The sequence below is a fragment of the Piliocolobus tephrosceles genome, chromosome 2, assembly GCF_002776525.5.
Source record: "Piliocolobus tephrosceles isolate RC106 chromosome 2, ASM277652v3, whole genome shotgun sequence".
In the NCBI taxonomy this organism is placed as follows: Eukaryota; Metazoa; Chordata; class Mammalia; order Primates; family Cercopithecidae; genus Piliocolobus; species Piliocolobus tephrosceles.
The window spans coordinates 183,051,666-183,067,603 of NC_045435.1; the positions used below are offsets into that span (position 1 = coordinate 183,051,666).

At 45.4% G+C, this 15,938-nt stretch overlaps 1 protein-coding gene across 4 annotated transcripts in view; it reads right to left on the minus strand.

Moving 5' to 3' along the window:
* The window catches only part of MASP1 (mannan binding lectin serine peptidase 1), a 72,501-nt gene that overhangs the window by 23,714 nt on the left and 32,849 nt on the right, over positions 1-15,938 (minus strand). For 3 of the 4 annotated variants that reach the window (XM_031935274.1, XM_031935275.1, XM_026455661.2), the window contains 5 exons: positions 13,372-13,568; positions 9,903-10,050; positions 8,351-8,469; positions 6,974-7,052; positions 377-514 (listed from right to left, as the gene is read on the minus strand). In XM_031935274.1, coding sequence (XP_031791134.1) covers positions 377-514; positions 6,974-7,052; positions 8,351-8,469; positions 9,903-10,050; positions 13,372-13,568 — 681 coding nt within the window. Of the gene's footprint in view, positions 1-376; positions 515-3,232; positions 4,267-6,973; positions 7,053-8,350; positions 8,470-9,902; positions 10,051-13,371; positions 13,569-15,938 lie in introns of those variants that run through there. The other variant, XM_031935276.1, reaches the window with a different exon arrangement.

The following is a 15,938-nucleotide window of genomic DNA, read 5'->3' on the forward strand; positions in this document are numbered from 1 at the left end:
ACCACATGAAGGAGTTTAACTTGGGGTATTCCAGGCTTCCTTTAGGGTCTCGTTTCTTCCCTTAGTTGTGTCAATATGTGACTCCTTCACGCTCCCACCAACAACTCATTAGTAAATCAGTGCTAGATTTAAAGTTAAAAACAAAAAAGTCTGGGTTTTGGTCTTGAGACTGTTTCTGCATCTCCACATGGACACAGTAACACAAGCTCATGGAAAGTGAGAACCTGAGGAGATGTGTGAGTGACACGTTTTGCATTCTCAGGCTCTGCACACTTATGAGCAGTTCTTCCTTTCAGAGCTGCCTCAGCCTCCAGCCCAACCCTGAGGCCCTGAGAGTGTGAAATGGGAGTGGGGTGGCTCAGCATGGAGGGCTTACCTGTGATATTGTTGAGCATCTTGTAATAGGGCTCCTGGCAGGAGTATCTGATCTCAGACTTGTATGTGGTGAGGTTGTTCCTTGTGGAGAAAGTGACCAGCCCATGTTCCAGCTCTCCTGGGGCTCTACAGTCTACAACTGAGAGAGAAGAAGTGAGAACCCTCGACTGCCTTTTGCTCATCTTCTTCTGGCTATCTGATGGATCTGTGTCATGCAGATGTACAGGTTGTGCACTGCACACAATTCCAGAAAGCAATGTTATAATGCCTCTGAAGGGTGCCCCTGGGATGTGCAGTGTACAACCTGTGAAGCTACCAGTGGTCCTGCTTTCGAGGTCTCTCCCATTCATTATGGTACTACTGTGTGGTCAACTCACCTGGCCAGTGTCAATTTTGGGTAGGGGAAGGTCTCCTGATGTTTAAACAGACTCCAGCCTCTTACCCACCAGGGCCTCTTTCTTTTACTTCTAGTTTTATTGTGCAATCCTCTCTGCCTCTTCTGCCCAAGGATGCAACCCTTGGCTTAGCGAGAAAATTATAGCTGACATAAACCAAATAATCTTTTGTTCTTCTAGTCCCAATCCTAGGCTGAGTAAGAACAGCTAATATGCTCACATTGGAGTTTGGCACAAAAAATAAAAAAAACCCAGCTCCTGTATGAGTACACAGCCCCACCCTGCTGCCTCCCCAGGCAGCTTGCTTGGCCCTAGAAACCAGGAGGCAGGGTTGGAGGCAGATCAGCTTTCAGCCTTCCCCTGTTCATTTTCTACAACTGTTGATGGCCGGATGTTGGAGCCATAATTCCCAGTACAGGACATGACTAAAGATGCCTGCTCCTCAGAGGTGGTCTTTGGGGAGCTTTCCAGTCCAGCTCAGTCTTAGGGGAGTTGTCAGCACTGATAGAGCCCAGCGTGAGTCAGCTGAGAGTCAGGGCATCTTTTCATGGCCACATCAGAGGCTCTGGACCCAAATTTGTCAATCTTTTCATTCTTAAGGAAATCCTAATCTTAGGTATAACAGCCTACGCCAGAGTTGAAGAATCATAGATGAATCATAGAATGTCACAGCTGGAAAGAAACCTGAAGTAGGCAATCTAGAATGTTCTCTTTATTTTATCTATGAGCCCAGAGAGGAGATTTGACTTGTCTAAGATCATACAGCAAGTTACTGTCAGAGTGAGAGCAAGATTTGACCTCAAACCCAGTGCTGTTTTAGTAAATGGAACTAGTAGTTCTTAAGGATCTGTTTTCCAGTTAAATGGCCTATTTTAGCTGGCCAATGGTGGACATCAATTGTCAGAATTTCCAGAGCCCTGGTAAAATTTCCAAAGTTCCATGTCCTCCTGAATTTTACCTGGTCATTTTGGGAAACAGTGAGACATAATTTACCCCTGAGTGCCATTTAGACATTGTGATTTTGACTTTAGGACTCCAAATTCATCTCTTTGATTAGCTAGAGAGTCCACTCAAAATGTAAATAATTCCAAGTCCCTCCAGGTTGGAGGAAAAGATGAAGGAAGGGAGGAAATACAGGTACTTCTTATCCACAAAGAAGGCAAACCAAGACAACTGGTTTTGTCCTGGCCCCTAGTCCAATCACCCTGGACAAATCATCTCCATTTGTTTTGATAACCCAAAAGTAGAGACACTCTTCCACTTTGTGAGGTAAACATGTGCAACTCAACCCTAGGATAATGACCAATAATATTTATTATTTAAATACTATGAACAGTTTAAATTCTGCTAAAGCAGTTTTTCTCCTTTTTTAGAAGACGCCATTGACTTGGTAATTAGGTATTGGTGTTACTCATCTCCCTTAACTTTGGTCCAGCAGTTTGTTTTGCCTAAACTAATCTCAAGACCTGACCGCCTAATTTAGGAATTCCAGGGTTGGCCTTAGCGTGGCTAGATGGTCGGGGCCCTGGGAGCCTGTTACGTGGCTGATGCTGGTGGAAAGATATTTTCTGGGTGGAGAACCTACTTTCACATCACTTCAGAGAAGTAACTTTGTCCACTGATACAGCTGGCCCTACAACTAGGTAGATGGGGTGACAAATAGTGGAACATAGAGGGTCTTGGCAATGTGGAGGGGCACAATTTCTTCCCAAGTCCACAGTAGCAGGGAAAAAACCATGTCTCTTTGGGACACGGAAGTGACTTCTCGTCACAAGAGGCCTTGAGCAGCTCTGTCTGGCACAGTCAGCACACACTAGACCCTGCTTCCTCCGTTGGCCTATGCTCTTTGCTTTAGGAAGGGTTTTATCCTTTTCTGTAAAGTCCTGTCTGGCCAGTTTCGCACTCTGGAATCAAAACACCCTTCTCTTTCCCCTTGCCTTGGCGGTACTGCCCAACACCCTATCTCCACGGTAATTCCTTGCTGCCACTTATTTTCCTCCAGACACACCTTGCTTGACCTGCAGATCCAAGTGTGCTTTGCTGTATTGGGGGGCTTCGTAGAGAATGATGTGCAATCAGATAATCCTAACTCAGGCCTGGGGTTTTGGGCTCTAGCCCCCTCCTTGGCCTCATCTTCTTTCCTCCCCTCGGTATACCCACCCTCCAAACACCAGCTCCTTCAGTGTGTTGCCTCCTGCTGCCAGGCCTTGCTAGTGCCATCCCTGTTGCCTGGGGCACCCTGTGTCCATGCTCTGGCCGCCCTGGAGTCTTGATGAAACACCACTTCTTCTTGAAAGCCTTTCTAATTCTAACTGGACAGGGCTGCTTCCTTGTTTCTTTGATGGGATGTATCTGATGTTGTCGGCATCAAATCTATTACAATTATTTGGGTACATATCAAATCTTCCTCTTAAATTCTGATTCCCTGTATGGCACTGAGTAAGACTGCTGTTAATACTTTGTAGGTTTAAAGACATTTATTCAACTGACACTTGTCTTTAGTAGCCAGCCCATCTCTTCTTTCAGTGGTGTCTCTAGCCGAGAATGGCACCTCGGTCTCCAGACTGCCCAGGGTTCTCCCCTCACCTCACAGCCATTTAATCACCAAATAGATCAGGCAGTCCATTTAATGCAAAGTTTCTCTGACATGTGCACCCAGATCTTCAGACGGAAGCAGAGATTCCAGCTGCCACTCCCCAGCCCTTTCTCTGTCACTGTTTAGGACCTGTGATGTCCCATGGCACAGAGCTGGGGCTACTGCTTTCAGGTGTGATACCTATCTTTTTAAAATTTTTAATCAGAGAATTTTAAGAAACATAGGACTTGTAAGCCCCAGAAGACAGAACCTCTAATGTTGACATTTCAGCCCCATGCTAGGTAGGGGTAGAAGGAATACTTTTGTGAATGAGAAAACATTCAGATTCTCAAAAATCCACACTCTGTGAGTTATTATTTGCTTTACCTACTCATGGTGGTTAAGAAAGCAGCAACAGGTAACACTTTCAGATTCATAAAGTCACAGGCAATCTGGCTCATTTAAACTTGACATGTAGAATGGATTAGAAACCACTTTGATCTGGTCAGCCTGAGGCCACATGATTATATATTCTATCTTATGTCCATAAGACCAAGGGCATTTTTTTTTTCCTTTGAGAAGAGCACAGTCCACTCAGAGGTGCTAAAATAAATCCCACATTTTTTTTTTCATTATTTTCAGGAGTAGTGTTTGAATGATGGGCGAACCCTCAAGTAGCGAATTTGTTTTCACACACGTAGCAGCTTCAACTGCTGAGATCATGTTGCCTTGTTCAGCACCCATTCTAATCCACACTGAAAGGGGCACGGGAGTGTTGTTGGGTGGGGAGGGGTGGTGCAGCTCTGGGCCCCGGGGGTCTTGGGAGTGATCCATTTCTGGATGTCTGCATTGTGTGGGGTCTCGTCATTCACTCTGTCACTTGCTCTGACTTGAGTTCGCTCTCCAGATCGATTTCGTTTTCTGCCACTACGGTGAAGATCAAAGAGGGATCAAGAGATACAGAGGAAGGAAGCAGAGAAAGAGAGAGAGAGAGAAAAATTAGCAAGCAAAGCAGAAACAGTTTATGCAGGAAATACAGAAATCACTTCACCAGAATTGATTAAGAATGCATAGTTTAGGTACAGCCAGTGTGAAGAACAGTTTGGGATAGTGGAATCTGTATCATTCTGAGAATTTGCAGAGTCATACATCCTGGCTCATGAGGATTATAAAATTCTGCCCTGGAGGGAGTGTTGCCTGCATCTGGTCCAAACCCTGACTTGACGGCATTCAGAGTAGAACAGGGCTTGTCCAGGGGCCACCACAGCAAGGTGGAGGCCAGAACAACAACCCATAATTCCCAGCTTCTTTTCGAGTGCATGTTTCTTTACCACACAGTGCACACCCCTTGTCTGTTTCCAGCCCTGTACTCCATAATCCCTGGGGACTCTCAACTCCTCAGTCCTGTCTTTGCCTCTCCCCTAGGACCTAGCACAGTGCCTGGTACAGAGAGATGCTCAATAAATACCTACTGAGTAAGCAAAGATGCTGGGTATACCTGAATGGGAATTCTGATAGTCTTAATCCAGCCTATTTTGGGAGAATAGGGTCATATGATGGAAACAGTTCCTCTTTACTACAAACTGACAGGGTGTTCTGTTGTATGCTAATGTAAGTCAGGGAAAAATATTAGTCATGGAAAAATTATTAATGTTTCCTACTTTCCAAAAATATGAATGAGAGAAACAAAACCACTTCCTAGTGAGAGGATTGGGTTGGGGCGGGAGATGTTTGTTGATCTTTTGCCGTTTCTGGCCCTCCATGGGTATGGAATGTATATTAACCCAGCTAATCCCCAAAGCAATCTTGAGGGCGGGAAACTGAGGCCAAAGAGTCTGAATACACTGATTAGGGACTCTCAGCTGGTAGAGTCTGCATTTGAATCTAGAACTTCCTAATTCCAAAGCCTGATTCTATCCAAAACACCTCATATCCTCCTTTACCTTCTCCTTCTACATGGCCCTTGCTTTGTTCTGCAGAGTGCTTTGCTTAGAACCCAGTCACAGCACTGTGCCTCGAGCCTGGGATTGGAGGAGGTGGCGACTGTGGCCACCAGCACTTGAATTCAATGCCTGGACCTTGTCTTTTCCATCTGACTTCCCTATGGAACTCTGCACAGGCATCCAGTCAACATTTTTTGAAACATTTTGTTAAAGCCATAAAATGCCCCCTTCTTCCCCACGCTAGGCTCTGACCCCAGCCACATCATAGGAAAAGGAACAATTTCATCATATGAAAAGGAAAAGAATAAGCATATTTTACTTCAAAGTTCTTCCTGGGATTTGCCTTAAAGGAATGTCCCCCTTGGGACAATGGGAGGAGATATGTCTGTGTACTGAATCAAGGCCATGTAGGAGAAAGGGATGAGGATAGCGCTCCAGTTTGCATGAAAAGCCATGAAAAGAAGATGGGTGGGACCAACTCCAATCCGGTTTTTTTTTTTTTTTTTTGAGACAGAGTCTTGCTCTGCCACCCAGGTTGGAGTGCAGTGGCACAATCTCGGCTCACTGCTATCTCCGTCTCCTGGGTTCCAGCAATTCTCCTGCCTCAGCCTCCTGAGTAGCTGGGATTACAGGTATGTGCCACCATGCCTGGATAATTTTTGTATTTTTAGTAGAGACTGAGTTTCACCATGTTGGCCAGGCTGGTCTTGAACTCTGGAACTCAAGTGATCCACCTGCTTCTGCCTCCCAAAGTGCTGGGATTACAGGCGTGAGCCACTGTGCCAGGCTCTAATTCTTGACCTCACCTCTCCATCGTAAAGCAAATTCTCCCTTCTCTCTCCCTTCCTTCCCTGCCTATGTCTGTCACTGTGCCTCCTCTCATCAATGCTGGCCACAGATAAGTTTCTAAAACTGTGGGCCTTATAAGTCTTTTTCATTGAAATCACCTGGGTGTTGAGAGGTGGTTGCAGAGGGTGGTGGTGAGGTGAAGTGGTTGGAAGCTTGTATTTTTACAAAGGTCAGTAGATGATTTATATAGACTATATCATTTTAAAACCATTGGCACATCTTCTAAAATATAAAGCTAGTCCAAACTCCTTATTTTATAATTGAGGCGAAGGATCTTATTCACAATCACAGAGTTGGTTAGGGGCAGAGCCAAGGCAAGATCTTACTCTGGGTCCCAGGAGCCAGTGAAAAGCTGTATCCTCTGCTTCATGCAGGCCAACTGTGCTGACCCCACAGCCCTTCCTGTACAGCCTAAATCATGAGTTGTCTCAGAAGATGTAGGGGATATGGCTGATGGCCACATGAAGACTAGCAAGGTCACTCAGCTCTGGGCACCAGCACCAAACTAGTTTCCCGAATTAGCAATTGCCAAAGCTGGTTTTGAGCCTGGACACATGCTATTCCTTTAGTAAGTTCGGCAACCCATCTATGGACTGAAGTAAAATTGGTATTTAACAAAGTACTGGGCCCATACGTTTCTTTTGGGATCCAAACGTCTTATTGCCAAAAGGGGCGTTGATATTCTTTTTTCCCCCAACCCTTGTGTGTCTGTTAAATTTCTGCTCCCATCCCCTTCAGAGTGCTCCTGCCACACTTTCACCCTTGCTTGCTCCGCTCGGATCCCGCCAGTGTTGGGGAGCTCAGTATCTTTATAACAACCCATTAGGCTTTCTTACTTTTGCAGGTGGGAATCTTGTTACTCCACGTCCCGTCCTTCAGACACTCAATCTGGAATGTGTCCATCTCCACATTATCCTGGGAAGAGACAGGAAGAAGGGAGTGGGAAGAAGGAGGCGGGGGTGCTGGTAGGGGTTTTCTCCTAGCAAAACCAACTCAAGTTCCACCCGTGTCTGTCCTCAACTGAGATTTTCCACCCATGGGCCTCCAAGGGCAAGCTTGAAGGTAGGGGAAAGATACACACTGAATTCATATTCCCTTCTCATACTCTGGAGAGGGGCAAGGGCTGTGTGTAAGAAGGGGTTTGGGCAACTATCTCTGAAGGGAAGACTGTAAGCATTGACTCCTTTTTCAGAGCAGTGCTTCTCAAACCAGGGCAAGCAGTCAGCATCTCCTCGAGGGCTTGTTAAAACACAGGTGGCCGGGCTTCTCCCCCAGAGTTTCTGGTTCAGTGGGGCTGGCTTACCCAAGCATTTGCATTTCTAGCAAGTTCCCAGTGATGCTGAGACTGAGGACCCCTCTTTGAGAAGCATTCCTTGGAAGCAGTGGTCCTTTGGCTTGGCTGCACCAATCACTGGTCCCAGTCCCAAAAAGTCTGCTTTAACTCATCTCAGGTGAGAGCTGGGAGGTGATTTTTTTTTTTTTAAGCTAACAATGTGATTCCTAGAACTACTGCTTCAGGGGGTGGGGGAGTGAGGGGAACCCATCTGTTTGTTTTTTTATTTTTTGAGACAGAGTTTTGCTCTTGTCACCCAGGCTGAAGTGCAATGGCACAATCTCGGCTCACTGCAACCTCCGCCTCTCAGATTCAAGCGATTCTCCTGCCTCAGCCTCCCGAGTAGCTGGGATTACAGGCGCCCGCCACCACACCCGGCTATTTTTTTATTATTTAGTAGTGATAGGGTTTCGCCATATTGGCCAGGCTGGTCCTGAGATCAGGTGATCAACCAACCTGGGCCTCCCAAAGTGCTGGGATTATAGGCGTGAGCCGCTGCGCTTGGCCCCATCTGCCACTTTTAAACCGTCTACTTCCTTTCCTGGTATCCCACTCCACTCCCCTCTATAAGCCGATGAACTTTGTTACAGTTCTCAGCCTTGATTATAGAGCTGTATGGATCCATATTTTTAAAATTCAAACCAGCTCATGCTCTGATTAAAAAATAAAGCAAACAAATTTTTGTGCCACTTTCAGAGTGTGAGACCACCTGGGACACATGCTTTGCAATTTCTGGAGCATTTGAGAAGTTGATGGCCAGCTAGGAAATTCTGTGCTGGAACGGTGACAAGTGCTGGCAGCCCATCTGCCCTGGGGAGGGTGCAGGTTTGGAGAGTTTCTGTGGCCTGCTCACTACCCTTTCCCAGGCAGGGCTCTGCACCTTCAGCACTTTGTAGCCTGTGTCACAGCTGACGAGCACTTGGTCTTTGAAGGAATACTTGGCTTGGGAGGGCTCGATTTTCCCATGGACAGGAGGTTGTAGCTCTGGGCACTCATTTCCTGGTGGGGAGCAAATGAAAGAACAGCAGGTGAGAAAATGAGAATTCTGACCTTAAAGGGCCAGTCCCTAGAAAGCAAGGCCTGATGAAGGTGAATAAAACATGGAACTGGGTATTGGAGGCATGGATCTTCCAGGCCCTTCAAGAGACTAATTCTGGAGCCATGAATAGGGCAGTTTCCAACTTGAACCACCACGTCCTTACTTGTGGAATGAAATGGTTGACCAGATGATTTCAGTAAAACTCAGGATTGGGAGGAATGTTAAATGTCATTAAATCCAATCTTTGTCTGATGCTTCTCTTACAGCATCCTCCGCAGTAGACACCAAACATACTGCTCAGCTAGGAGCCCCACCAGGTCCAAACCTGCATCCCTCCTCCCTCAGCCACTACCAGCATCCTTCCTCCCTCAGCCACCACCCCTGGGAGGGCTAAGCATGGCGGCTCAGGGACACAGGGACGCAGTGACAGGGAGCTTAACGCCTCCCTAACCTGTACCTTTCAGCCTCAGACTCTGCTGATTACATGAACGTTGTTTTCCTTCTTAGCTGAAATTTGCGCCCCTGTAATTTTTACTCATTTGTCCTCTCGGGCCACCAAGGATGACCCAAATTGCTCTTTCTTCCCAAGGCCCTTCTTCAAAGCATTAGAAAGGCTGTGATCATATGCCTCTGAGTCCTCTCCTCGAAAAGCTAAATCTGACAGGCTCTTCAGGCCTGGGCCTATCCCTGACACTTCTTCTAAGACAAACTCTCCTTTGTTAAGATCCTGTCTACTCTCCCGCATTTGAGCAGTGTACGTGATAATGTAGGCAGGGCCAGAGTTTTAGCCTATGAACTGGGTTAGTCATGCCCAGCTGTGATCTTTTGTCACTGATGTTCACCCTCTCCTTCCTTGAGTTCCTACAGACCAGTTACTGCAGGTTGAATGGCTTGATCAAGGTTTGGGCCAGGACTGACTGACTTGGGGGATGGGGGCATGAGATCCATGGGCTTTGCCGATGGGGGACCCGGAAGGAGGCAAAGCACCATAGTGAAACATTCTGGGCTACAGGCCCATATCCAAATTCTAACCCTAGACTTGGAGAAGGCTGGAGCTGGAAAGGCCCTCCTCCCCAAGTCTACTGAATCACTGTGTGAGGTGTAGAGTTCAGGAAACAAGTTTTCTTTTTCTTTAATCTCTCTATGTGATACCGAAGTACATGTTTTGAAAACCACCTGTCTAGTCCACCCAACATTATTGCTGCCCTTGCCCCCATTTTATAGACGGAAAACTGAGTCAGGAAAGAGCACTTGCCTTTGTCCCCAGCTGCTCGACTGGGAGTCCCATCAGGTCCCCAGAGGAGACCCAAGCCTGCGCCCCTCCTCCCTCAGCCACTGCTTCTGCAAGGGCTAAGCACAGTAGCTCAGTGTAACCTGGGAGGGAAGAGGTTACCTGCAGCCCTGTATGAGAGCCTCCAGCCCCGGTTCTCTCCTGAGTTGTCACTATGGAACAGGATCAGGACACTGTGGCTCTGGGTGCTGATGGGTTCTGGGGCTTTCTCTCCACAGAAAGGCCCCAGAACTTTTGGACCAACTTTGATCTGCAAAATATGAGAGAGAGAAAGAGAGGGTTCCATCTGAGCAGCCAACATGGCCCCTGCAGGTAATACCTCTCCACTGCACTCTGGGTTTTCTGGAAGCTTCCATATGAACCCTTGATATTCACTTAGGTTTTTAATGAGCCGTACCATTCACCAAATGGTTTCATCTTCATTCTCTCTTTTATAATTTACAATGACTCTTGAAGTGGACAAGGCAGGTTAATAATCCTCTACTTAACTATTTACAATAGCAAAGGTATACAACCAAATCAAATGCCCATCAGTGATAGACTGGCATTGATGTGGCACATATATACTGTGGAATACTATGCAGCCATACAAAAGGATTAATTCATGTTCTTTGCAGAGACATGGATGAAGATGGAAGTCATCATTCTCAACAAACTAACACAGGAAAAGAAAACCAAACACCACATATTCTCACTCATAAGTGGGAGTTGAACAATGAGAACACATGGACACAGGGAGGGGAACATCACACACTGGAGCCTGTCAGGGGGTGGCGGGGCAAGGGGAGGGAGTGCATTAGGACAAGTACCTAATGCATGTGGGGCTTAAAACCTAGGTGACACATTGATGGGTGCAGCAAACCACCGTGGCACGTGTATACCTATGTAACAAACCTGCATGTTCTGCAGGTATATCCTAGTACTTAAATAGAAAAAAAAATCTTCTGCTTAAAGATGAACATATTGTGGCTCAGAGAAGGGCAGAGTGCTGTCTGGTGCATAAAGCAGAGACGATCTCTGCTGTCAAAAAACCTGCAGTCTAGTTGGGGGAGACTAACAACAAATAATAAACAAAATAATTATAGGGTGTCATAAGGGTAATAAAAATAATCAGGATGATATGCATATATAATAGAAATATATGCTATATGTTTATAATTGATGTAGTAAAATCTATGTAACCTATAGAAATAATCATTCCTATAATGGTAATATAATAGATAATAACTTTAATTAGGTGATCAAGGCCAGGGCTTTCCCTTAGGTAGCATTGGGAATCTGAGATGCATAGGGTGAGTATGAGCTTATTTGAAGAGAAGGGAAGAATACTTTCTAGGGAGAGAAAACTGCATATGTACAGATCAAGGCCAAGGGTGGTAAAGAGCTTGCCTAGTGTTAGGAATAGGCAGGAAGCCAGGCCGGTTGGGCAGTGGGAGTGCCATGGCATGAGGTTGGACAACAGACAAAGGCCAAGTTGTGCTGAGAAATTTAGGTTTAATTTAAAGTGCAAACTCAATGGAATCTAGCTTTCATAAAGATCACCCTCAATGCTATGGGAGAATAGATTGTGTAGGGCAAGAGTGGAAGCAAAAAAAAAAAAAAAAAGAAAACCCATTGGGAAGTTTTGCAGCTGAGCAGGAGGGAGGTGATGAGTTTGCAGTAGGTTGGGGGCAGTAGGGAAGAGAAGGCAATAGGCTCTATTATCTGATCCAGATTCCCCACCATTCATTCCTGGTTTTTTTCTATGTCTTTAATGCACTTTTCTCCCATCTTTGAGGGCCATGACTCGTTACCAATCATTTGGTGACCTCTACAATCCCAAGTGACATCTTTGTCCTGTCCTTATTGAGGAGAGGGGGAAACGAAGCCCCAAGAGGTTGCATGCTTGGACGAGGCTCCCATGTGTAGCTCCTGAGACACTATGGCAGGCAGAATTCTAGATTGAAGGTTGAGCTTCACCCCTGGAGTTACTTTGTGGTGATGTTATGTTAAATGGCAAAAGGGATTTTGCAGGTGTATTAAAGTTATTCATTAGTTGACCTAAAGTGAGGGAGATTATCTGGGTGGGCTTAACCCAATCACACGAGCCCATTCCACACAATTTCCTTCTGCTGCAGCAGAAGTCAGGGAGATTTGAAGTGTGACAGGAATTTGATGGAAGGGACTGTCTCTGATGGCAGGGACCAATGTGAAAGTATCTAAGCACAACTTCTAGAGCTGAGAGCCACCACTGGCTGACAGCCAGGAAGAAGAAGGGGATTTTAGTCTTACATCTGCAAGGAACTGAATTCTGCCAAGAACTTAAATGATCTTGGAAGTTGATTCCTCTCCAGAGTCTCTAGATAAGAGCTCCATCAGCTGACACCTTGATTTCAGTTTCATGAGATCCTGAACAAAGAATCCCATTGTGCTCACTGGGACTTCTGACCAACACAATGCTGGGATAAGAAATTGGCATTGTTTTAAGCTGTTACGTTTGCGGCACTTTGCTAACACAGCAAAATAGAAAACCCGTGGCCTATGCTTCCTGCTGTCACCCTCCAGCCAAGCTGCCTCTTAGCCTCTGTATCCAAGTAGGGGACAGGCCAGGCTCTAAGTTCTAGAGTTTTCTTTTGTGTCCTCTCAGGCTTTTCTGCCTGTCTCACTGTTGACAGCTTTCTCCTGGGCAGTCTCATTTTATGGCTCTTTCTGACCTCTTTTGTGGGTTCCTCTTCCTCCATCTAGGTCTCATAATCTATTGTGTTCTGGCTTCCTTTTTTTTTTTTTCTAGGACATCCCATTTCCACAGTTTAAATCAGTACCTCTTTAAACATTTAACGGCACCCATCTTTATCCCCAGCTCAGTGTCTCTTCTGCGCTAGGCCCTAATATTCAGCTCTACTTGGATGTTTTGGCTGTTCACTCTGTAAGAATTGCTGGTTTTACTTTCCACACATCTCAAAAATATCTCCCCATTATCCCAGGCATGGCTCAAATTCTTAATTATAATATTGAAATAACCACAAATAGAGTAGTTATTTGCCTGTGGTATTTCTTCCATCTTTATTTGCCTTCGACATAGCCTTTTCCCGCAAGTGGGCCCAGCAGCATAATTTGTGGAGTCTGGGGCAAAATGAAAATACGGGGCCCCTTATTTAAAACAAATTAAAAATTTCATACATTCTTCTTTGCCTTGGTAGTCGGCTAAAAAAATAAACAGAAGAAACATAGTTTCATATGTTTATTAAACCAAGCATGAGGCCCTTCTGTGCACAGGACCCTATGTGACAGCATGGGATGCATGCTCATGAGACTGGGCATGCCAGCAAGAGACCTTTCTAAACTGCAGATTCAACCTTAAGACTCTCCTCCTCAAGCCTCCCTAATGGCTAGGGGGGTCATTTCAGATCAGAGATTCCTGGAACAGATCTAATTAAGATGGTAGATATTATTTTAAATAATGCCTTTTTGAGAAACTAGCTGCTTGGCTCTCTATCCTGGGAGAAGAAGGTGAAGATTCTGCAATATCAGTTTTCCCAACTCAGCCAAGATTTTCCAGCATCTCCAGGACAAGCGTTCATTGCAGGCTCACCTTGATGTAGTCATAGGGGCAGGGCACCTCAGGATGGTCCTCAATGTCAAATATGTCCTCAAACTGCAGGTTGACCATGAAACCCTCCTCCAGCTCGATGGTATAGAGGCATTCAGAGCTCTTGGGGTAAGGATTTGGGAAGTCAGGGCTGGTGATCACCCCAGTTCTTTGAGTGAAGAGGTTGTCACTGCACTCCACTGTTGGAAACATAGCAGAGAAGACGGCACATCACAACCACGGCCACAGCAAGCCTTGCTTATCTGTTACTATATGATTTTCCCGATGGTCCCAAGCAGTAGACAGGGAAGGTATCAGCATCTCCATTTTACAGATGGGAAAAATGAAGCTCAATGAAAGGAAATGATTTATCCAAGGTCTCATGTCTAGCAATTTACCGAGTTGAGACTCAAACACAGATTTTCTAATTGTCTGTCCGGACTATTTACCCTGTGTGAAGATCCTTCTCATCAGATCCTCTGGTTTGGGGGTCAGGGAGAGGGATCTGAGAGGGAAGGGTTTCGGGATGGAGTGGTCAGAGGGATGCCTGGACCACTGTGATCCTGCCCTCCCTCCACCCAGAACTTCAGGAGATCCCTTATCTCCTATAGGCCCTTGACACACACCTCACTTTCTAGCCCCTGTCTTTGTTTTGTTTTTCTTTATGGTGCTATTCACTGTGTTCAATTAAATGTAGCCTTAAGCTACCTTCCTTATTTTATTTTATTTTATTTTATTTTATTTTATTTTATTTTATTTTATTATTTTATTTTATTTTATTTTATTTTATTTTATTTTATTTTGAGTCAGGACCTTACTCTGTCACCTAGGTTGGAGTGCAGTGGTGCCGTCTCGGCCTACTGCAACCTCTGCCTCGTGGACTCAAGTGATCCTCCCACCTCAGTCTCCTGAATAGCTGGGACTACGGGAACGTGCCACCATACCTGGCTGATTTTTGTAGTTTTTCTAGAGATGGGGCCTTGCTATGTTGCCTAGGCTGATCTCAAATTCCTAGACTCAAGCCATCTGTCTGCCTTGGCCTCCCAAAGTGCTGAGATTACAGGTGTGAGCCACCTTGCCTGGCCTTCTTACATATTTTAAATTCAGCCTGAAGGGTTCTGCATACATGGTGAACAGTAACCTAATTGGATTTTTAAGTAGACCGTAATCTACTCTTCCACTGTAAACTAAAAATAAAATCCTAAGCCCTCCACTGACCTAATGGGCCCCCTGAGGCAAAAGGATCTCCAGAAAAACCTTAAAACAGAATTCCTGGCCATGATGGAGTGGTAGATTAGACACTCCTTCTATATCCCTGTTTCTCTGCAGTTTGGACACAACAAGTGACCAGCATTAATGTTAAATAGAGATCATGAGAGTGAGAAAACAGACTACTCGTGGCAATAAAATACCAAATTGTAAATGATGAAGGACCTAAGGCCATGCCAGGCAAGGGTTAAGTCATGCATCCCCCGCACTGAAAGCAGAAACTATGTTCTAACGATGCTACAAAGTTTTTCTTTTTCTCCAGCAGCTGAACAAGCACTGGCCTTGCAATAAGTGATATGAAAACAATTTTCAGCTCTACCAGATGCCAACTGGCTGATCCCCACCCTGTGCCACAAGCCACAACTATGGCTTTGAATGAATAAGACATTGATTTCAGTCACTTTCTCTTGATAAGAGACTTCTGACCATGGCCTGGTTCTGGCCAGTTTACAGAGGCTGCACACCTGAATGTCTCCTGTCCTGAAAAGATGTTTGGACCGTAACTGTAATACATTTAATGTGAAGTCTCCATCCCAAAAGGAACATGGATCATATGTTGCATGCATGTTTGTTCAATATGCATGTGTCAGGACCACTGTCATAAATATTCATAGCTCCTCCTGTAACCTGTTGAATATGTTTAGCCAACCTGTTCAGCATAAAGCTCCTACCTCAATCGCTCCTCCTTTCAAGTGCCTGTCTCTGGTCTTGGCTGGAGGTGGTGCTTCCCAGACTATGAGGATGGCCACCTGCTGTAAGACTTTGTAAGGAATAAAATCTCCTCTCTTTTTCCAAACTTACAGATTTGAAATCTTGATTTTTAAGTTAACAGTACCAATCACAGAGTTTTGGCCAGTCACGGGTGGCCATCTGTTCAAACTGCATTCGAACAAGGCAAATACCAAGCTGTAAGTAATTTGGCTGTTTCTGTACCTGACTTCCATTTGCTGTCCATCACTTTTCTTCTACTTCCCATAAATCTTATCCAGCATGAGCAACCCTGGAGTTGCTCTGAACATGTTCTGGCGGTGGTAGGGTGGGTGGAGGGGAGGATTCTCGAATTGTTCTTTGCTCAGTTAAACTCTGTTAAATTTAATTTGTCTCAAGTTTTTCTTTTAACAGCTCCTTAACTTTATGTTTATTTTCTTGCTCCCACTGGACTATAAGCTCTGTGAGTGCAGGAATTCTGCTTTGTTCCCCACTGCATTTACTGCACCCAAGAATCCACTGTCCTGGGAACCTAGACATGACTTTAACCCTGCTAAGGAACCTTGATTTGTCACTAAGACTTTACCCTGGGG